General features: G+C 37.2%; 1 protein-coding gene across 2 annotated transcripts in view; it reads left to right on the top strand.

The window, feature by feature from the left end:
- Window positions 1-24,947, top strand: part of gli2a (GLI family zinc finger 2a) — a 94,640-nt gene that overhangs the window by 53,298 nt on the left and 16,395 nt on the right. For both annotated transcript variants that reach the window (XM_077579776.1, XM_077579777.1), the window contains 5 exons: window positions 522-627; window positions 9,193-9,398; window positions 14,047-14,253; window positions 22,724-22,925; window positions 23,080-23,278. In XM_077579776.1, the coding sequence (XP_077435902.1) occupies window positions 522-627; window positions 9,193-9,398; window positions 14,047-14,253; window positions 22,724-22,925; window positions 23,080-23,278 (920 nt within the window). The remainder of the gene's footprint in view (window positions 1-521; window positions 628-9,192; window positions 9,399-14,046; window positions 14,254-22,723; window positions 22,926-23,079; window positions 23,279-24,947) is intronic.

The raw sequence follows: 24,947 nt of genomic DNA, 5'->3' as shown, positions 1-24,947 counted from the left end.
AACTATTCCTCCTGTAAAATGCCACATTAAGAAAAACGGGGTAACTATTCGGATTTTTTACATGAAAATAAATTTGGGGACGAGCTCTCCTAAACTGAACTCAAATATTTTTAGAATCTCGATGCAGCTGTCATGACAACGATTAATGAACATCAGCTGTGTGTTGTTCTAATGAGGCTTCCCATAACCGTCAGACCATTTTATGACAGGAAATGGTGTTCGTGCAGTCTTTGTCTCACACATAAAAACACTTTCATTGTTGTGTAAAATCTATGTTGGTATTATTGGATACGAAAAGCCATTAATTAACTGTAGCTCTTCAGGCATTAGGCACCGGCAGACTAGAAGGTATCAATTACTCATGGCTTACAGGAACTGTAAAATGGTAGTTCATCTCGTGCTGTGGTGAGGACACTCCCCAGGATTTCTTGTCTCTGGTCGTTTGATGTTTAGCTTTTCCTCTTGCATTCATTGTTTTTTTTTTTCCTTTTTAATCTTTTCAATGCTGTTTTCGTTTACAGGTGTCCACCATATCTTCCCTACATTTCACTCACCCATCCCAATTGACATGAGACACCATGAGGGGCGGTACCATTATGAACCACACCCCCTGCACACCATGCATGGGTAAGTTTTCTTCGACTCCATTCACGCTGCCCATCAAATAGACATTTGTTTTTATAAAACCTGATCAATAGAAATCCTGATGTTGACGTCACGCGTCCCAAAATGGGCATTAGCGACGCCATTTTGTCAGCATAGAAAACGTGTCTGCTTCTTTGAGTAAGCGGCAAACTGCACACTTTAAATATGATGGACAGCTGTTGTGGACCAGCTGCCACAACGAGAAGAGGCAAAAAAAAGGATTGAGCATGCTCTAGGCTACCAAAAGAGGAACCAATGCATAGCCAATGGCGCACTTGGAGCACATGGTGGCTGAATCAGCAGATACTAACTGTTACAACACGCAAAATGTGGGGGAAATAATCATTGTTCATTTGTGCTGCTAATAGATATTACACAGTTGAATTTAATAACTGACCAACACCATAAAGAAGACTTTTTGCAGCATAAATGATGGCGGTCGCGGCCGGATTAGCAGCTGCTAAATTGCTAACGTACATAAATTACACTTCCAAGGCTTGCATGAAACTGCTAATTTCGATGGCATTTTGACCACACATAATGAGGTAATAAATCCGGATTGTACAAACTTGTAAAGCTTTTGTATGATTAGATTTGAAAGCACTTGCCGGCATGAGAGTAGGTAATTCCATGTAGCAGCGTCGCTGAGTAAATAAAAAAAAAAAGCCCTCCTCCTCATCGGCAATCCAACATTGTCCACCTTGCGCACGGATAAACGCTAGTTTTTGTTTAGTTTTAGTTCTAGTCCTCACCATTGTAGACAGAATCTGCGGTCCAATTAGCAGCCGCTAAGTTGCTATCGTACCCAACACACCGTAACACTGCAAGACTTGCATGAAACTGCTAACTTCATTGACATTTTGACCACCCATAAAGGGGAAATAAATCCGGATTGTACAAATTTATTAAGTCTTTGAATGATCAGATTTGAAAGCACTCACCGGCATGAGAATAGGTAATTCCACGAAGCAACATCAGCAAGTTGAAAAAAAAGCCCGCCTGACACTTCATGGGCAATTCAACATGTCCGCCTCGCGCATGTATATCATGTCTTTTTTATCAAAGTGAGTGTCAATGCTCTTGGGCGTAAAGTTGACGGATACGTTTTAGCCCTCCTCGCCATTTTAGTCCATTAATGTGGCGCCGCTACTTTCCTGCCGCAGGGGGGCGGGCATGTTCATAGAAATAGTCACATGACATCCGGATCTCTATTGTCTTGTGACAATAGGACTACGAATTCATTCAGTACAATTGTCAATTCACTAACATAATTGCTACACAGTGTGGTAGCACCAATGAGAGCTGGCTGAATTTTGTATCACTAAAATTAAATGGATACTTTAGGAAGTTACGTGCCATACCAACACAGTTGATGTTCAGTTATCTGATGCCCTCTGATACTACGCCGAGAAAGAGAAAGTAGAGTTACTTTACTCATTCTGTTTTGTTAAATGTGATTCTTTTGAGACAGAAAACACCTCATTATCACCTTCATCCAGCTGTTCTTCCTCGGAGTGTCAAATACGACTATGGTGTGTCATCCTGGCAAAAAAGGGCAGGACGTCTGTGCAAGACATTTGGTCGAAAGACTTCAACAGCTGTCGGCTGCTTTGAGGTTAATGGGTTTTAGGTCCTATGAAACATCAAAAACAGTATGTAATGAAGGCCCAAAGGCAATTGTTCTCAAGTTGTCATCAAGCAAGATTACTTTGGTACATGCTGTTTTGTTACAGAAGTTGCTGCTTGGCTGAACACACCAATTAGGGCACCATGTACGAGCTAACCATTCCAACATTTCGCTTCATGCCAGATTTGCTATCCAACTTACTGTATCCAAATTACTGAGATGATTAATTGTGGGAATGCTGAAGCATTCCCAGATATGTTATTGTGATTTTTATTCTCTACACTTTTTTGCCATGTAACAACTCCCTCATAATACTTTCGATTTACACCATTCAAATTTCATCAAAATTCACACCTCCTGAGTATATATAGTCTGATTGACATTACTTACAGTATTCGCACAATTTAACGTTAAATACCAACTTTTCCCCATTCATTTTCAATGCGACAGACTTTACATACTGCTCAGTGGCGCAGTTGGTCAAGTGCATTGTCCAGTAATCAGGAGGTTGTGGGTTCAAATCCCACTTTTGACTGTACATTGCAAATATATCTATGGCCATTATGCTAAGTGATATACATGTAGCCATCATGCTAAGTGATATACATGTATACCAACTGTCTATCAGATTAGGAAATGGATTACAATTTCACTGAAATTATTAAATGCATGTTAGCTTTTAGCTCATGATTTTGAACAATTCAAATTAGCTCAGTGGTTAGAGCAATTGCCTTCCACCACAGAGAATCTGGATTCAAACCCTCCTTTGACCACATTTTAGTACTGTAGTAATTTATCTTTCACTTTACTTCATAACCACATGCATTCAAATCTTAGCATTCAGCTAATAGCATTAAATTTTCAGCATTTCCATGGAATCTTTCTGCAGAAATTCAAATTCTCGATTCCTTATCATGATTGAACATTGCATGAAAACTGAGAGTGGATACATGGACCAATAGTACTGTTGTATTTTGTCAGGCTCATTAAAGTACTGAAGAGAAATGTATTGTTGTTTTTGGATTAGGGATGACCGAGTAGAAAGATACTCTGGAATTACAGAGGGCCTTGTCTGTAAATATTAGCTTTTGTTTAGTTTTTGTTTAGTTTTTTTACTCTTTATTTTTTTTAAACTGATGTAGGATTTTGATGGACTAATTTTGCCGTTTACTTTAGTAAGTGTTTTTTATTGCAAAGTAACAACTCATTCTTGAGTACCATTTGGCTATTCTACCCACCTCTGAATTGTTGTGATATTCTTATATATATATATTTTTTTTTTTTTTTTTGGGGTCACGCTTAGAATAATAATAAAATATTTTGCGCCCACCCCAACTCTCTGCCGTATTGATAAAAAATGTCATTTGTCTATATAAAATTTTTGTAAGTACTCCTTGCACTGCCACCTACTGTAGTGGATGTGCAATTACACATTATTCTAGTACAGCAAAAAAAAGAAGAAGAAGAAGTTCCCTGAGGTCACATGCGTCCCCACAGGGGGCCGGAGTTGAAAATGGAAGCAATAGCCCCCTTGAATATAGCAAAGTTAAAATCTGATAAGCTTCAAGTAGACAACATTGTGCCTGCCAGTCTGTAATCAACTAGCAGGAAGTCAAAGGTGATTAGGAGGTTGTCAGATAGGAGAGAATTTTGTGTGAATGGTATTGTTTTTAAATTGAAGGTCATAAGTCAGAACAAGGTCAAGTGTGTGATCATGAAAGTGGGTTGCTCAATATACTATCATGCTTGCTGTTCAGCACCCGCAGATTCAATAATTTTTCATTTTGTTTTGGGGGGTTTCCCCCATTTCCCCCATTGAATATACAGTATATTTATTTATTTATTTTTCATTTATTTGGGCATCTTTAGTGCAATCTCACAAGCCGAGAAAGCTTGCAACCACCATGCCACCATGTTTGATCAGGTAGTCACCATACAAACTCCAGCCCTTTCCTTCCAGAACCTTAACAGTGTTGCAGTAGGTGAGAAAAAAGGATCTTCTGTTCATTCCACAGTTGGCATTTCAGCATTTTGGTAAGCAGTCACTGGGCACACTGAAAACCCGAAATATGACCAAGGTTTCTGTGTGTAAGGTCTGTGGCTGAACCTGACCTAGTACAAAAACAGATGTGGTCCCTCTCACTAGGCAATCATTGTACACAAGGCCAGTTGCACCACACTGAATTAAATACAACTTGTCGATGAAACATTTGGCTGGTGCACTTTCCCACTTCATTGTTTTGTATTGGTTTGTCAAGAAGGGGAAGCTTGAGGACCCAAATACGGGAAGACAGGGCGAGTAGGCAGTGGTTGCAATCAAAAAAGGGATTTTAATTACTTCAAACAAAAGGTGATCTTCTAAATTGCAAGATAAACCAAAACTAAAACTAAAACCAAAACTAAAACTAAAACCAAAACATGGGGGTGAAACAACAAGAAAAAACCGAGCAGCATGACATGGGGAAAAACAATGAACCCACACAGACAGGGGGGAGACAGGAGACAAAATACACAGACACTAACGACACAACAAGACACACCTGGGCAAGACACAAGTGACTGAGGGCACTGATTGGATGACACGAGGAAGGGCAGGATCACACTTAACAAGACAAGGAAGACACACAAGGAAAACAGACTCTAAACATGACAGGTTAACATGACGCAAAGTTATCCGGACATGTCTTAGTGCATGCTGTTGCATGTTGGATCCAGGGTCAGGCCATGTTATTGGTATACATGTGCACCGCAAGACGCATTGATTTCGTATCGTGACTCCTGAGGTTGTTGGCAATCCCTAGTAAAGCCACATCATCATGAAGCAGTTTATCAGCTTCAAAGAAAATGTGAGCTGTTCAAAATTATCTTCTTTCACCTTTTTGTTTAAATCACTCTTTTTTTCTTACTAAGATGTAATGATGCAATCATTGCCTCATCATGAGTATGTGTGTACTATGAGGTGAACAAGCTGTGCCATGACCAAATTTTTTTCTTCAAATAATGCCACGCAATAACAAACACACATTATCTCACATTTTCCTCCCATCCTTGGCAGTACAAACAAACAATTTTGATTTTTAAATGTATGTCCATTCTTAAAGTACTATTTTTGTCCCTGAGTGAGCAGCCACCCATTGTGTTGAAGTATGGTGGTGGTTTCTATAAATGGCAGCTGCTGATTAAGAGACTATTTCTCTCCAAGGGCTCTGAGGTCCTCAAACAGCCTCCCATTCAACCTCTGGGATTGAAGCCTTTGGAATTTACACAGACTTCAAGTAACATCTTGTCAGTTAGGCTTCAATAATGGTTCTTACCAGGCAAGACTATTATTTGAAACCTCTTGGCAGACAGTTGTAAATGTCACCTTATTATCAAGATCTCATACCCACTTTTTGTCCTATGAGTGATTTACACGTTTGTGTGCACTAAACATGTGGGCTAGCTATCAGCCAAGAAACAAATGATAAACATAGCTTTACAATATTGTTTAAATAAATGTACATAAGTTATCCCATATTTACTCTTATAGTATTGCAAAGCATGACTCATGCTCTTGCAGCTGCAGAAAAGGAACTGTGCCCTTATCACAAATAAGGACTGAAACATGTTGGAACGCCCTGTAAATAAGAGCGGTTAGGAGATTGTAGCTGAGCACATCGCTGTCTGTTCTCCTCGCGAGTAAAAATAATCAAGTCTTGTCTTCCTTTCTTGTCTATTGTTTATTAAATGTTCTAGGTTGGCTGAACCTGACAAATATCTGTGTTGTCTTTTCCTTAGTCTTTCCATTGCATACAATTATATTTGCCTTGTCCATGTCATTGAACGGTGTTGTTCATAAAAAAAAAAATGTTTATCATTAATAGCTTTTTAATACCTCGTGTAAAATACAAGTCAATGAAAGTATTTAAATAATTACATTACAAGAGCTAGTTCCACCTAAGCAAGACCTTGAGTGGAACAGCCAAGCTGTCGTCTGAGGAGGCAGTGTCAAACTTTCTGTGTGCAGCTTTGATTTGGACCAAAGGAAGTGTGTTTTTGTACATTACATGTGGTGAATGTTTCTTCTCACTTCTAGCCTCTCATTCGAGACAGAAGGCTCTCTATAGTTGTTTGTAGGTGAAGACTGGGCCTGATGGCAGAAAGTTGGCTCTCAGACAAGGCCGGCAGTCTGCAGACGCTTGCTGGAAATGGAACAAGAGCCAAAGCTCTAGGTTGGTTGGCCCAGCCTGAAGTAGGGAGGGTTTTGTTGAGTGCGGGGATGGGTCAATGAGAACCTGATGAGTGCAGCATTCTTTACATGACAGACTGACAGACAGACAGACAGATAAATAGCTAGATAGATAGATAGATAGATAGATAGATAGATAGATAGATAGATAGATAGATAGATAGATAGATAGATAGATAGATAGATAGATAGATAGATTCAGGGCCCACAATATAAATATTACCTGTATTAATTTATTTATTTTTACATAATTTAGGCTTCCAGCTCATGAAACCCACAAAAACAGGAATTCAAAGAAATTTGAATACTGTGAAGAAATCACCATGTACTTCTCAGTTTTTGCAGAAAAAAAGGGGAAAAAAATAGTACAAATATGGTGTTTTCAAAACAAAAAAATTGTCAATCTTCCAAACTTGGTTTGGAATCCCTTTGCCATATAATTTCTTGATGCCCCGTGGCATTCATGCAATCAGGGTGTGGCATTGCCTGGGATTTTTGGAAGCCCAGATTTCCTTGATGCTTGTCAGCTCTTCTTTGTTTTTGGGGCTAGCATCCCTTATTATCCTCTTGATAATACACCATTACAACTTCAAGTTTATTCTGTGTATAATATGCTGATTTTCATACCCATAATTCCTATCAGGAGCCCCTTAAGGCTACCGGGTATTGTTACCACACACAGAGGAGCAATAGGCTGCTTATCAGTGCTGAAGAACATTACAGTATGTCGAACAAGTGTTGAAGCCACTGCCAGCGGCCAGGGACTCGCTTGTGTTTTACCCCTTGGCAGAAGAAGTATTAAACTACTCCTACATATTTCTTTTTCAGCTGCAGAGCTTCTGCTTACTCTCTAGACATCGCAAATGTAATATACAGCCCACAAAGAAAGGAGGGCTATCTTAGAATTCTAGCAAGGCTTTCTGTTTTGCCAAAGGTAGTTAGAGGCAACTTCTGAAGGATTTTATCATCTACATTGTAATGCCTGATGTGATTTGCCAAAGCAAACAAGACTTCCTGACACACAGATGAAAGGTTTTAGTCTTGACTTGTCTGCACCCTCAGGGCCCAATAAGAGAAGGCGAACAAAAAGGATTACTTTGTATTAGCTGAAGGAACTGGTGAAAGGACAGAATGTAAGCAGATACAGACACAAATACTTCATTGTCACTATAGTTTGCCTGTCATTGTACCAAACATCAGTCTGAGCTCAGTACATCATGTTATGTTCCTTGATACCACATCTTATCACTTTGTCTCCCTTTGTCAACAGTTTATCTGAAATTGTTGTTTTTCTATAAGCGACTTTCACTTTGCAGTCTGCGATACCAATAAATTGGTACATGTACATGTAGATGACTGGGACTTTGTTCCATTTCAGACACAACTAGCCAAAGAGTGCAATTCTCTGTCAAAAGAGCATATAATAATTTTTTTAGACAGTTTATGCTGTTTTTTGTTGTTGTTGTTTTTTTTACTGTATTGCTTCCAGTACGTCTATGTGGAATTGTGAATGTTAGAGTTTGTGTGTGTTTCCATGTCAATCTAATCAGCAATGGCCCTTCAAAATCAGTAGTTCTAACCAATGTAACTTAAACTACTGTATGTTAGCACTGGACCTTTTTCTTCAACCAATCAGATTTCAAATTTGCCACTCTTTTACCCTCTGATTTGGTTTGTCAGAACAAAACCACTTGACTAGCAAAACACGGCTGTAATGATCTGCACAAATTAATACATTTACTGGCCTCTGGCCCAAAAAAAAATTAATTAAAGAGTGCCAAATACATCTAATTAGTTTCTCCCTGGGTAATTCTGGGCTGCTGAGTCCAAAAATGTTATCCGTTTGTTTGAATTGGCTGTAGTTTTTGAGATATTGATATGACAATTAAGTGATTGATAATATGCTTTAACTGTTGGCTGTTGATTTTAATATTTTTTGATCATTACTAAAAGCAGTGTTTGTGCTTTGACGCCCCAATTTTTTTGCATTTGTTTACTGATAATATTACCTAATTTTCTCAGAATATGTCTTGATTTGGGGCGGCGTGGCTCAGTGGTAGAGTGGTCGTTTCCCATCCGCGAGGTTGTGGGTTCTCTGGCTCTCTGCAATAATGCTTGTCGTCTTTCAAAATATCACATCAAGAATGAAATAATACTGTATGGATATGCTTGAAATGACAAACCCAGCCTGCTCAAAGTTGGAGCAAAAAGAGAATACCAATGCCATAACTTGCGTATAGTTAGCACATTTTTAAACAAAAATGTGCAATATCTCAAAAATTAAAGAGCCAATTTGGGGGGGGGAATGTCATTTTTTGATTTAGAGACATCAAAATGCCCTAAAACCATTGAATCATTCTCATCCCAAATACTGTATGTGTGTTGGCTAGTGTGATCAGCAGCTGAGTGGGATGTGTTTGACTTATTTTTCAAAGTTTTGTTTGTCATCGATTCTTTTCCATATGTTAAAAGTGGCACAGCTGTATGCTGTTGGGTTTGGTTTTCTATAGTATTAATACTTTCTATAACTGCAATTTGATTTAGTTATATAATGGACCCCCGCTGTTCGCCGGGGACCGAGCCGAGCCACAAATATCGAAAATGCGCAAATTGATGGCCCGCCACTTACAGCGGGCTGGGAAAAAGCTTTGAAAATGCTGATTTAAGGACTGTGTGTTTCCTATCACCACAGAGGTCCAGGACTGACTGGCAGTCCAGTAATCTCAGACATCTCCTTGATTCGTCTATCACCTCATGCAGCGACTGGGCCGGGTGAGTCTCCATTCAGCCCGCCACATCCCTACGTCAGCCCCCACATGGAGCAGTACCTTCGCTCAGTGCACGGAAGCCCCACCCTCTCCATGATCTCTGCGGCACGAGGACTGAGCCCTGCCGATGGTGAGACCTACCATGTACCTGCAATGTAGAATGAAACAAAATACAAAAATAACAAAAGGGATGTTGCTTAAATTTTATTATTATTATTATTTATTTTAAAGTTTTGCACTCACTCTCTGAAACTTTTTTATGAGACCCAAGGGCTGCTCAATTATGTGAGAAAAAAATATATAATCACTATTATTTTGGCAATAATTGAAATCATGATTATTTAGTTTTTGTACAAAACAAGAAAATGTTTAAGAATTTAAAAATAATGGAAACACTATAATTATGTAAGTTCCTTTTGGACCAAACAGAATTTATAAGTTAAATATAAGTTTGTAACAGCGGACATTTTGACCTGACAGAGCGTGTGCAGCATGAAATAAATAAATATGAGAGCAGAGCGTTTTTATTAATGATTGATATTTAATTCTATTTATATATTTATTTTTGTATATATTTAGACATTTATTTAAAAAAGTCTTCTTTTTTTAATCTTTTGTTTTATTTTTGTATTTATTTTTACATTTATTTATGGAGATACTGTATAGTGTTTTTTTATTTCCAATTAGATTTATTTTGTTGTATTTAATTTTTGAATTATATTTTTATATCCGTTTTTATTTTTACCTTTATGTATTTATTTATTCATTCATTTGGTCCTTCATACAGATATAGCATTGTGAAAAAACTGCATTGGAGTGTTGTTCAAGTCACTAAAGCTAGTGATTCTTTTCTTCTAATCACGTGGATAATACAAAGTTCTTCTTCTTCAAGATCTTCTACCCCCACCAATATATATATATATATATATATATATATATATATATATATATATATATATATACATATATATATATACATATATATATACATATATATATATATATATACATATATATATATATATATATATATATATATATATATATATACATATATATATATATATATATACATATATATATATATATATATATATATATATATATATATACATATACATATATATATATATATATATATATACATATATATATATATATATATATACATATATATACATATATATATATATATATATATACATATATATATATATATGTGTATATATACGTATATATATATATATATGTGTATATATACGTATATATATATATATATGTGTATATATACGTATATATATATATATGTGTATATATACGTATATATATATATATGTGTATATATACGTATATATATATATATATGTGTATATATACGTATATATATATATATGTGTGTATATACGTATATATATATATATGTGTGTATATACGTATATATATATATATGTGTGTATATACGTATATATATGTATATATATGTATATATATATATATATACGGATATATATATATATATACGGATATATTTATATATATATACGGATATATTTATATATATGTATATATATATATATATATATACATATATATATATGTACAAAACAAGAACATTTTTACACATTTAAAAATATTAAGTTGTTTGGACCAAACAGAATTTTTAATAAAAAAATATTTATAAAATATATATATTGTTATTACTATCTATTTTTATGGTACAAAACAAGAAAATGTTTAAACATAAAAAACTAATAAAAAATATTAAGACAAAATTCTTTGAAACACTATAATAACGCAAGCTCCTTTTTGACGAAACAAATTTTATTAAATTAGTTTTTATTTTTTTATTGTAAAAAAAAAAATGGAAAAAATGAGCAAATGCATACATTTAAACAACTCAATAACTAGTATTAATAATCTTTTTTTTTTTTATGATGCTGATTTTGTAATTGTGGAGTGTAATAGAAATTGTAATTGCATTTCGATTACCGGTAATTGCACAGCCCTATCAGACCCTATAATCCATTTTCAGGGCAACTTAAATCAGACGTAGCATTATTATTCAAGCAACTACAATTACATAATGCAAAATAAGACCCAATTGTAATAAAGTGCTTAAATTCCCATAATATCAGCATAAATTGTACAAACTAATATTAATGATGACAGCCATTTGTAATAAATGAATAATTTATTACAATTGCCAAAACATTTCACCTACTTGATGATCAATAAAGCAGCTTACAGGCATATAATGCTGGTAAAAGTGTCTTTTTTCTTCTTTGCTGTCTAAGAAAACATTCCCACGTCTGTGTTTATTAGTTGTGGGGAGCCAAGGAAACCACAAATGTAACCTGCGGCTTATTGTAATTCACAGATAACCTGGTCGAATATGTTTCCGCACTGATAGGCTTTGGGTCAACATAAAAACAAGTTGAAAAAAAGTGAAACTTTGTTTTTAATTATTGTTGATGAACAATTAATGTTTTGCAGTACTGTAGCTTCTACCATTCATTCAAATTATCATTCTGCTGTGTTTGTTGATATGGTCATATGCAAACAATTCAAAGCCAAGAGTCACGCTGTATAACTAGATTACTACTGTTAGAGGTTGGTGGACAGACAGCTTATGCACTGCATAGACCTATTGTATAAAAATAAGTGCAGATTGATTTTAAGTCTGAAACTTATCACCAGTGGGGTGTGACAGGAAATGCGAGAAAAAGGAATGCAGGCATCAATTCACAACAGATTTTATTTCAAGGCAATTGACGCGTTGAACAGGTTAAGACCCACACTCCTCATATATGTGACCCACTATGCAATGAGTGGGAAATCACATTAGATTAGGTTAGATTCTGAGATACAACGCAAAATTGTTTAAGTAGGCCAACATTTTCAAAATTTGCATTTCAAAAAATGGGACTAAAAAGGCTCAGAGAGGATGGACTTAGTCCTCAGTGCCTCCAGTCGTGTCTGGTCCGCTGACCTGAGGCACTGGGCAGTTGCATATTAGTGGAAGGGCTCATAGAGGTATGGTGGGGCAAGACCATTTAGAAATTTGAAGATGAATTGAAGAATTTTAAAAAGAACTCTAAATTGCAAAGGAAGCCAGTGAAGAGAGACTAAAATAGGGGTCATGTAATGTGCTCCCTTTTATGAGCACCAGTTAGGAGACAGTCCAGTTTTGGACCAACTGGAGCAGGACTGGCTGACTACAAAAGTTAAAGTGCTTCACAGCATGGATTACCATTTTTAAGAAAAAAGAAAAACCTACTGATGGTCCCATGAACATGCTTTAATACTCTCGGAGACCGGTCTTTCAAAACTACTGCCCCCCTCTGGAATGATCTTCCACTGGACTTTGCTCCCTGGACTCAGTGGATACTTTCAAAAAACAATTACGTAAAAACTTACTTGTTTAAGAATGCATTTTAGTTCCATAAATGTGTTGACATTCTTTTCCCCTCTTGTATTTTTCATGCTTTATGTCATGTTTTTAAACCCTGTAAAGCAATTTGTAACCTGTGTCTGTGAAAAGTGCTATACCAATAAAGCTTATTTACTTACTTACTTCAGTGCTGCTAAGAAAGGAGTCTTAAACTTGGCAAGTTGCCCAAGATGAAAAAAGATGGATTTGACAACAGCACCAATTTGCTAGTCCAATTTAAAATCACTGTCCATCTTAATACCCAAGTTCAAGACAGTTGGCTTCATTCTTTGGTCTCAAATTATAGTAAAAACAATCGCTTATTACCTTGCGGTTGTCGTAGATATGCACGTGGGGAACCCCCAACATGCGGTATTGGTCGGGGTATCAGTATAAAGCTGACAATTCCCTTTTGTCAATTTTGCAAGTAATTTCATACCCTCTTAGTCATTATGAGTTCAAGTTTAGGTTGAGAATCCGCAGGATTTTTCATAAACAAGAGCCTGTAAACTCTTGCCAACTTCGAAATGGCTTTAAAAAAAGAATAATAATTGGGGTGCGTTTTGAGTGGCCTTGTCATCCAGACTTATAATTGAAATAACCTTAAGTTTGAAAACTATCCAAATAGGCAAAATATCGGCAGACGTGTGAAAGACTCACTGCCAATTATAGAAAATGTCAGTTGTTGCTGCTGAAGGTGTCCCAACCACCAATTGCTAGGTTTAGGGTCAAAGTATTGTTCCAGTCAGAGGCAGGTGCTTTGAATGGTTTTGTTTCCTTAATAAATAAAATCCATTTAAATTGTGCATTTTATGTCTACTTGAGTTATCTTGATCTAATATTTACTTTTGTTGATCTTAAACATTTAAGTATGAACAAATAATTTAAGAAGAAGGTAATTACATTTTCACTATCGATTTGTATAAGGAAACCAACTGGCAAGCACTTGGGGATGGAGGCAAGGAAAAGGAAGTAACCTCAAACACACTAAGACTGGTGGGGTTGAGATGGGAGACAGACAGCGGATATTACGTATTCTCATTGTAATGTACTTAACAACAGCAAAATTATGTCAAAACTAAAAAAGGAAAGATACACACCTTTTGCTGGCCCATCACTGTGACGCCTCCCTTGACTGCATGTATGTGAATATGTTCTTTGCATGTTGAAATACATGAAAAAAAATACAGTAGACACAATAAAATTTTCCTTTGATGATTAAAATTACTGATAAAAAATCAATCCTCTGTTATGATGGAACTGCTTCTTTTTATTGTGTTTTACAGAGATTTAATATTGATGTTTCAAACCGACCTTGATTTTGTGCTTCCCATTTCTCCGTTCTCAGCTACCCACGAACACTTAAAAGACCGAACGCTATTCACACTCCCTCCACCACCACCAGGGGCCAACCCCACAGAATACTACCATCTGATGGCCAGTGCCAGCCAGCGAAACCCATATGGCGACCTCTTGATTCAGAGCGGTGCGGCGGCGGCGGCAGCTGCAGCAGCGGCGGCAGCTCATTTGCCAGATTACATTAATCCAGTTGACGGTAAGAACCACTTACTTTCAGGTGGGGTTAATGAGTTAACTCATTCAGACCCCAAAACGGTATTAATACGTATAATATTCTGTCCTTCACTTCCAAAAAAACTTATTTATTTGTTATTTATGGGGTTTTTTTTATGCTAGAGCATACACAAGGCTTTGATACAGCTTCTGACATGAAGAGGTGGCTTAAAGCAATGGTAGTTACTACAAATAACGGCAGCAGGTGGCAGCAGAGTATAAGAGATCAGCTAGGGCCATGTTGCAACAAGCTCTTTTCGCCAGTGTTTTCAACAGCTCTGTGAATAATGTTAAAACTTAGCTACACCCTAATGCTAATTGCTGCAAAACGGAAACAGATACAAATATCCTTTTTTTACCTGATGAAAGAAGAGACTCGAGTCTTTTCGTAGGTTCCATGTTTTATAGCAATAGAACAGAATATTGTGTGGACAAAATCAGTCAAAATCCAGTAAAACAGCTGGGAGCGAAGCGGGTTGCTTCAGTGAAAATGTCTGGAAGTGAGTTAATAACTGCAAAGAGAGTCAAGAATAGCAAAAAATTATTAAGAGGTGTTATTTTCTTCCTCCAACCACCTTAGTGACCACCACTGTGCTGTCTACGTGCACTTGTTTGAACAGACTATTTACTCTAATACCTCCAAACCCCACTACTCACTCCAATGTGGTGCCCACACTGACTGTCACCATCCCAGTGACTTTTATTTTGTGTTCCATCATGTGAGTGGTGATCATGTGGTCAAGATTTGGCCTTGTATTTGTGTGGAGGCCTTTGCTTTGCGGCCTTGAGAGTACACAGGGCCCATATAGAACCAGGCAGCCATCTAATGGCCTGCACTGGCAGCCACAGTCTCAATCAAAGACCTTATTTACTGCCAGGGTAAGATAAGACGAGTAGAGGCTGAGGTGGTAAATATGTGCTTCATCAGACGGTGTTTGCGTTGGACGGCAACACAGATAAGAACATAGCAAAAAAAAATACTTTACGTCTGCAGTAATATTCAGTAGACCCACCGCAAAAAGTATAAGACCTCGGTGACCCCAAAGTATGGCTCATCAGCACCTTACGCATACTGCTGGTTTACTTAAGAGAAAGTACTTTTCGAAACCTTTGATTGAACTCTCTCACAGTGTTCTCTGTATGGCTTGTTCGAGAAGCAAAATTGTATGGTTTACATGTGTTGTAGACCAGGGATGGGTAGCATTAATAATGAAGGCGGCCACAATCTTTCAGCAATGCTACTGGGGAGCCACATAGCACCACACTATATATATATATATATATATATATATATTTCTGAATCCAGATGATTTTATTGTGTGCAACCAGTTGAGGATATACTGGCAATTCAAAACACAATTTAATTTCATCAATGTAAAATTATAATAGTTATTTCACCTGTGGGTGCACACTACAAAATCAGATCCAGAAACATATTTTAAGTAGAAAAAGTAAAAAAAATTGATCTGAAGCCAGATGATTTTATTTTGTGCAAAGAAAATCGTGCATAACAATTGCCATTTAAGAACGGTAAAAAACTGCTGAACAGCAATTGAACAGTGAAGGAACTCATTTTGTGCATTATTCCACAAAAAACAGCTCACATTTTTAATTATTTAGGTATTATGTTTGTCCTGCATGTCATTCGAAATCTGCAAAAAAAATATTGGTCTTATTCACATTGTAATATATGGCAATATACAATCTGGTAAGCCATGTCTGTCATCTAGTGGTGAATGGTGATATTACTACTTAGAACTACACATTGGAACTCTGCTGTTTGATGTAGATAGAGACTGGGCCGGGGGGAAAAAAACTATTCATTCGTTTATTTATTTATGTGGCAAAAGCACAATAAGAATAAAAGACTAAAAATGTATTTCAAAAGTTTCAAGTCTGGAGAGATCATTATTTATAATTAATGCAGCTGGATTAGCAATACATATGATGTGCAGTATATACTGTATAATATACACACAATATACGCACATACTGTTGTCAGGATGAGCAGGTGGTTGTGGACCCAAGTGCAGGGAAGCAGGGCGAGGAGGCAGAGGTTAAGTCTAAAGATGTTTTAATCAAACAAAACGGGGTGGTAAACAAGGCGCTGGCAGGCAGACACAAAAACAACAAAGACCATAATCCAAATGATAAACAACAATGGTTCGACAAGGACAACCAGGAAACCAGGAAACAGAATACACAAACACTAATTGACATAACGAGAAACACCTAGGCAAGACACAATTGGCTGAGGGCACTGATTGGTTGACACACGATGAAGGGCAGGCGAACACAGGTGGACATGATCAGGCTTGATGAGACGCGGGGAGATACACAAGGATAACAATCAAACCACAGATCATGACTGACTAAGGCCCCGTCCACACGAAAGCCAGTTTAAATGTATTCTCACAGGTTTCTTACCGCTTAGGCCGTTCATCCACACGATGGTGCGGTTTCGGAGCTTGAAATCGATCACTTTTGAAACCGGGCTCTAGAGTGGAAAGATTTCAAAACGCGGCCCCGTACGCGTCCGACTGGTCACCATATGCATGATACTCCTCCGGTGATGACGTAATGGTCACAGCTCGATGACGACGCGTTGTCGCAGATTGATGACGTATGCGCCAATTCACGCGTAACTGCGCTCAAACCGCCAGTCTGTCAACAACAATGGCGGATCGGCGTGCCGTAGTCGTTTCGCGCAGCCTCCTTAGCTTGCTTATGTAGCAAAATATTTGCTTCTTTATTCCCACGTTCAACAAGCGTGTTGTATTTGAATCACCCGCCATTGTCACTTCTCCTGTGTTCGTCTTTTTCATGTTGTTTTGATACATGCAGAGTCATTTTGTTCTGTAGATTGCAATAAATAAAAAGTATAAAAAAGTGTCCGTCTTTTCGCTGATTCTTCTTCTACGCCTTCGGTTAACTCCATGTGGCTGCGCTACAGCGCCACTTCAGACTTGGCATAAACATTACAGCTGTTAAACGTCTTCAGCGTCTTCTTTTGGACACACGCAAGTCTTGAAATGCTTCTGTCTGTATAAGATTTGTTTTAGGAACGAAGCCGGCTTTGCTTCCGTCTGGACGGGGCCTTAAGAAATATGAGGACAAAGGCCCCGTCCACGCGAAAGCACGTTTCAATTTGTCCGCACCAGTTTCTTACCGTTTGGGCAGTTCCTCCACACGGCGGCGCCGTTTCAGAGCTTGAAACCGATCACTTTTGGACCCGGGCTCCAGAGTGGAAAGATTTCAAAACGCGCACAAATATTTTGCGTGATGTTGTTGTAGTGGAATCACCTGCCATTGTCACTTCACCTGTGTTCGTCTCACTGATCTAGCCCATACACGCTCGTGCACGCCGTTGAAGCAACAGGGCGGCCATCTTATTCCTCCAGACTAGTGTATAAACGATGCGTATACGTATAGATTAGACATGTACAGCTCGTAGGTTAATATATATATATGTATACTGTAAATGTATAGGATCGTATGCTGAGAAACGTTTTCTGGGTGGAGTAATATGGCGGCCTCACAGCATCAAAAGTCTTGGCCTATCGTCTTCTTCGCTGATTCTTCTGCTACACTTTCTGTTAACTTCCTGTGGCTACAGCGCCACTCCAGACTTAGATTATACATTACAGCTGTTAAACGTCCTCAGCGTCTTCTTTGGGACACACGCATGTCTTGAAATGTCTGTACAATATTCTTTTCTCCCATGTGAACATCAAGCAAAAACCAAACTAAACCCAATCCGTGACAGAAAAAAACAACAGAACTAACGCAAACCACAGTATAATATATTATACTGTAGTTAAAAGAGCACTGGGTGGATGGGCCTGATGGCATTGATGATTAAATAATGATTAACAAGAGCGCTGGTACGTGACCATCCCTATAAAGGTAAATGAAAGACAATTTATATATTTTAGAAAAAGAGGCATTCAGAATCAAATTTACCATCGAGGGTGTAATGGTTGGGTGGGCAGAAAAATATTAGATTGGCTTTTAGAAAGTTGTTGAGGTTCCCATGACAAAAGCAGCAGCCAAGGCAAATGTCCACCATTTGAGGAAAGAAAGATTTCACTGTTGATGCAGCAGTTGGGGAGAGGGAGATAGTTGTGTGTACTGATGTGGTGCTGAGGCCATTGGGAGGAGGGGTTTTTACTTTCAACTATATACACAAACACTTAACTATATGTTGGTTCATGAGCACATGGGTGTGAGTGTGTGCATAAATACACTGTTAATCACAACAGCAGTGTTTGGCTTGGACGCTAGGGGCTCATATAGGGATCAATGCAAGTTCCTTTGCTAATAGAAAATCACTGTGTTAGTATTAGTCAAATTTACCAGGGAAAATATACATTTCCCCCCTCTGGCAGCCCGTAGAGTTGGCTGGCTGGAGATGTGGAGGTCTTGAGTCCTGCTGGCATCAATTCAAGAAGTCTAGCAGGGGTGTTGCTCTAATGTAGAGTAGGTCCTGTTCATCTCAGAGGGGGAAGATGTGGTTTCATTTACCTATGTCAAGGTCACGGGGGACACGCCAAAGACTATGCACTGTTTAAGGCCACATAGAGCTCTGCTGCAAACTTTCAGAAACGTTATAAATGAGTCATTATGGCTACATCTCTTACACAAAACACGTTTCACACACACACACACACACACATATATATATATATATATATATATATACTGTATATATATATATATATATATATATATATATTTATTTATTTATTTATATATATATATGTGTGTATTGGTGGGGCGGCACGGTGGCTGACTGGACTATACAGTATCTGTATGAAGGACCAAATGAATGAATGAATAAATAAATAAAGGTGAAAAAAAAGGATATAAAAATATAATTCAAAAACTAAATACAACAAAATAAATATAAATGGAAATAAAAACAACAATATATCTCCATAAATAAATATAAAAATAAATAAATAAATAAAAACACAAGATTAAAAAAATTAAAATTAATGTCTAAATAAATACAAAAATAAATATATAAATAGAATTAAATATCAATCATTAAATAAAAATATTAATTTATTTCATGCTGCACATGGTCTGTCAGGTCAAAATGCCCGCTGTTGCAAACTGCCTTTCATTGGTCAAGTGAGCGAGTCGGCGAACAAGGAAGTCCCGCTGGCTTGCCCCCTCATTTGAATAACATTTCGACCTGACAGAGCGTCTGCAGCATTAAATAAATAAATGTGAGAGCAGAGCGTTTTTATTTATTGATTGATATTGATTAATTATATTTATATTTATTTTTGTATCTATTTCAACATTTACTTTTATATGTATTTTATTTTTTGAATCTCATTTTTAATTTTTTATTTTACTTTTATTTATTTATGGATATACACATATATATATATATATATATATATATATATATATATAGTTGTTTTTATTTCCATTTATAGATTTTTTGGTATTTAATTTTTACTAAAAAAATGTTTTAATTTATTTTCACTTTTAGTCATTTATTTATTCATTTATTTTGATTTAATTTTGGCAGTTTTGGTCCTCCATATATCTGCTTTAGCAAAAGTCTAAAATAAGCACACACTCTTGCATGAACACCCCTTACTTACTCTGCTTGGTGATATTATTTTTTCCTGTGCTATATCAGTGTGTGTGTGCATGTGCCTGTAATTATGACTCTACATAAATGGGGGTTCCGCAATCAGAACGGGCTTTCATTGTAGTCCCACAGGGCAATTTTTCATGTGAGTCAGCCATGGCCTGCACATCTGTTTTCTTACTCCCTGCCGGAACCTGCTAACCCTTTCAATTATTGGCGCCACCAATAAAACACTCATTGCCAAGGAGTGACAATTTATTCCATGTAAAATCAGTTATTGACAAATGACATCCATGGGTACAACCCTAATCTTAGAAACAAGTCTTTTCATGTGTTAAGGTTGAAGAAAGTCACATGACTTGTTTACTCGAGCCATTACAACTTCTTGAGAGTTGGTGTATTGCTTCAAGCGGTGGTTTGACAATGGGGGAGAGCACTTTGATTTGCGCAAAGTACCAAGAGGACCGACACAGGCGCCAGGTTACCAGGCTGCCAGACTGCGAAGCCCGTTTCCTGCTTTATAAGTCACAGCAACCACAAATGCCTAGCTCAAGTTACCTATCTAATCATTAAGAGCCTTAATCTAACAATATCCTGATCTAAACAGATGGACATTATTACACAAATAGATATTATTTCTTGTATTAACTATCTAAGACACTATTTTCACATCACTCACCATACTAATAGAGTAGTCAGTTTCCCCCTCGCTCAAAAAGTGTGTTTCTGTGCTGTATTGATTTACAAGTGGTGTATTTTAATCGTTTTCATGCATTTAAAAACAAGTAACGACCTTGTTTTGAAAATGTATCGAGTAAAAAATTATACATACTCATGTTAAAATGTAACGGTTAAATGTAAAAAGTAGACTAAAAAATGGTTTTTTTTTCTATGTTTACATGGCCTTTCAAAACCCAAATATTGCCAATATTTGGGTTATTAACTCATTCACCGCCAGCCCAGTAAAAATGGATCTTTGACGTCTATTACCGTCAATGGCAGTGAATGAGTTAATGTAGTCCATGATTCCTAATAAAATACTTGCCACATTTTATATGTCTCTATTAAATTAGACTAAATTGTTTCTTTACTCTAGTGAAGAGGTATATGAAGGAGCACTCTTGCTTTTAAAATACTTCTGGGTCTTTGCTTTTATTTGTCTTTTTTGTTTTGTTTTGGGGTTTGTTTGTTTGTTTTTGCTTTTATCACCAAAACTACTGATGGGTTCCATAGGTCTTTTAACTAAGTGCATCTGTTTGTACTTTACGACACCCACTTCCAAACATAATAGTTTTGGGAGTAAGCCCCTCGTTTATGGCTATGGGTCTGGCACAGTCATTATGGTGCCAGGATTCATTTGGCTGCAAGTGTCGTGAGAGCCAACGGCTACTCTTATTCAGTCATATTGACAGGAGTTGAGGTGTAGAAAGTGTGTATGTGTCAGGTTGCTGCATGTACTTAGGTAAGTTTTGATATGGCCATTAAGAGCTTCCTGCCTCTCGCACCTCTGATAATGTCTGCTGTAAGGCCTAATTACATGTGAGCTCAAACAAGTAGTCCTGCTTTCTGTCCTCTCACTATATAAATCAGCAGCTGTCGATCCAAACAAGGGATTTGTCTCTGGGAAAGTGTGTGTGGAGGGAGGGTCATGCCTCAATCATTTAAAGCACATAAATGAGCAAGACTGAGGGGCGATTAGTGTGTATGGAAAAATAAACAACATTTTATTCAAATTTATGAGAAAGCAGTCCCATTATTTCCTACTGTGTGAGATAAAAATACTATAACAACTAAATCCAACAGCTGGCTATGTGCCCGATCTGTCTGAGTCAGGCTTGTTCTTTATAATGGTATTCTGCGATCAATTTGTATAAATTGCCTCCATTTAACTTTCCCAAGTGAAGTGGTCTGAAAGATTGTTATCATGGTAATCGCTGGGAATGATTGGTGGGCTTTCATTATGCATAAGAGGATACAAATGTTAAACAGGGAAGCTGCTTGTGTACGTGAGAGATGCAAGAGATATTGTAGCCTAGCATGGATGTGACCTCCATCATAGTACATAAGATTTATTTTATTCAAGGTAAACGTTGGCTTCTATTGTATTTAGTTGAAGAGGAGGATTAGTATGGAGGACCAAGTTTGCCAACATTAAAAATAAATAAATGACTAAATAAATAAATGAATCAAAGTGAATAAAAGTGAAAATAAAAACATATATAAAAAAACAAGATTCAAAAAATAATTGTCGGGATAAATACAAAAATAAATATATAATGAGGTTCATTACATATATAAACATAAATATATGATATATATGATTGCAATAGCAGAGACCAACCCATTAATAACATTAATAAAATTTTGACCTGACAGAGCATCTGCACAGCATGAAATAAATAAATGTGAGAGCAAAGCGTTTTTATTTATTGATTGATATTTAATTATATTTATATATTTATTTTGACATTTATTTTTTTGTTTATTTGTATTTTTTGAATCTTGTTTCTTATTTTTGAAATTAATTTTTACTTTTTTAAATGTTTATATATATATATATATATATATATATATATATATATATGTTTTTATTACCATTTATATTTATTTTTTTGTATTTAATTTTTTAATTATATTGTTATATCTGTTTTTAATTTCACTTTTTTTTATTGATTGATTTAGTCATTTACTTATTTTTTATTTTGGCAGTTATGGTCCTCCATTGGTCATGCATGGAAATTGGCTCGAATTTTCACTGAATCATTTAATTGTTGGACGCCATATTGTGGTTAATTAGCAAGCATGCAGGTAAGAATAAAAACACTTTTTGGTTTGTGTACAGTTTCGCGTTTCTCCAGTCCCCGGATGACACCCCGATTGAGCAGGAAGAGGGCGCTATCCATCTCTCCACTATCAGATGCCAGCATTGACCTGCAAACCATGATTCGCACCTCACCCAACTCCCTGGTTGCCTACATCAACAACTCCCGCTCGAGTTCGGCTGCCAGCAGCTCCTATGGACACCTCTCAGTTGGAGGAATCAGGTATGTGGAAGCAATCGTCAACACATCACACAGAGAACTGTAGAAGAATCAGGTAAGGTTCGACTCATCTCATCTTCCAAGAGCACCCTCATTTTGAGCACTGACTTTTTTGTGTGGAGACCAAAATGTGTTTTTCCTTTTCTTTCTATGCCAGCCCTTCATTCAGCTTCCCTCATCCCATTAACCCGGTGGCGTATCAGCAGTTGTTGTCGCAACAGAGGGGTCTGAATGCCTTTGGCCACACTCCCCCTCTCATTCAACCGCCACCGTCCTCATTCTCTGCCCGCCAACATTCCCTGGCTACGCCGCCTATGTCCACCTCACATAACAGCACCAACTCAGAAGCTAATCAGGTGGGACTGGACTGACTGATAAATCTAAATGTTTGACCAATAATGTCGATGGATACAGTATATTCTCAAGCTTACTAGAGAGATGTTAATAGGCACACCTGTTCTCTAAACAGCATGGATTAGCAAGCCAGTCAAAGATACTCAACTAAACTCTGGTTCACACGGCAAGATTTTGAAATTGTCGGCCGACTTTCAAACTCTGAGAGACACCACACGCGAAGAGAAAAAAATCACGGGAGTAACAGTTTTGAACGTACCGTGTGTGGTGTGTAGCCACACTGCACACCACACACGAGCCAAATTCATTCATGAATGTGACGGAAAGTCTCGCAAAACCTCTCGAGATTAAACGTGATGAGGCAACAAACATGCAGGACCAGTTGCGATACTTCCTGGTTTTCAGCCGAAAACGCGGCATAAAAAAAAAGGCGTTGTTTAAAGGAGTGTAAATGGGCCTCTGGGTGGTGAGGCATCGCTTGCCCTTGGTGCTGGCAGCGGGGGTTCGCGTCCCACCCGGAGACCACGTTTATTTGTGTAGTATGTGTGTGCGTGTATAAAAAATTAAATTAAATTTAAAAAAGGAGTGTAATAGCGCGGACTTTCTGCTGCGTCATGACTGTTTTGATTTTGGATTCGCCATCGGATTCCTCGCCGGCTCGCTTTCAGATTGACTGCGCGTCACTGTCAACCGGCTGCACGGTGGTTTGTCCTTGCGGCACACCGCACCGAAAGCGAAGTCGGGCCAAAACAATCCAACATGTTGAATATCCTCGATTTCAAGTCGGAGGTCCTTCCGAGCACCGATATCGGGATGCGCCGTGTGTGCTGTCAACACACACGGCAGGATTATCTGTGAAGATTATTGTTTGCGTGTCGGCGTGTCCTTGCGATTGTTGGGAGAGGAAATTCGGGGCTAAAATCAGGCCAATTCTCCTGCCGTGTAAACCACAGGCTTAAAATGCCAAGAAAGACATATTTTTACTGTCACTATATTTCCTATCATATACGAACCAATTGTTTCATCTGTTATTGCAATCACTGTTTTTTTGTTTTTTCAACTCATTCAACAAACTAAATACATTTTTTAGTACTTTTTCCTTTGCTCCCAAAAACGTAGCATTCAGAAGGCTTTGATACAGTTTCTGACATGAAGAGGTCGCTTAAAGTAATGGTAGCTACGATAAAAATTAAAAATAAAAACGGTCAGAAGGTGGCAGCAGAGTATAAGAGATCAACCAGGGCCATTTTGCAACAAGCTCTTTTCCCCACTGTTTTGAGCCCAGGTCCCAGCTTTTTTGGAATGTGTTGCAGGCATCAAATTAAAAATGAGAGAATATTTTGGCAAAAAATTAAATAAATAACATTAATCAGTTTTAGGGATGATGGATAGCTGTTTTTAACAGACCAATGCCAGTACGTGTAGTCAAGTCTTGAGTAGTCACTGATAACGATACCAAATAACCGATATCACTAGTACATAAAATCCCCCCCAAAAATCAATGACAGAAAATTTTAAGAAATACCTAGTATATATCCCAATATTGCATTTTTCCTTAAAATTACATGAAATTAATGGCAATTTTCTATCCTTATAATTTATCATTTCTAATTTGTGATCGTAAAAAGCCTTTTTAATTAAGCGATTAATCATAATTAATCAAAATTCTAT

This window comes from Vanacampus margaritifer, chromosome 11 (genome assembly GCF_051991255.1).
Source record: "Vanacampus margaritifer isolate UIUO_Vmar chromosome 11, RoL_Vmar_1.0, whole genome shotgun sequence".
NCBI classification, from domain to species: Eukaryota; Metazoa; Chordata; class Actinopteri; order Syngnathiformes; family Syngnathidae; genus Vanacampus; species Vanacampus margaritifer.
Note: the sequence above shows the minus strand (reverse complement) of the source record. Positions and strands in the feature narration are given on the sequence as shown.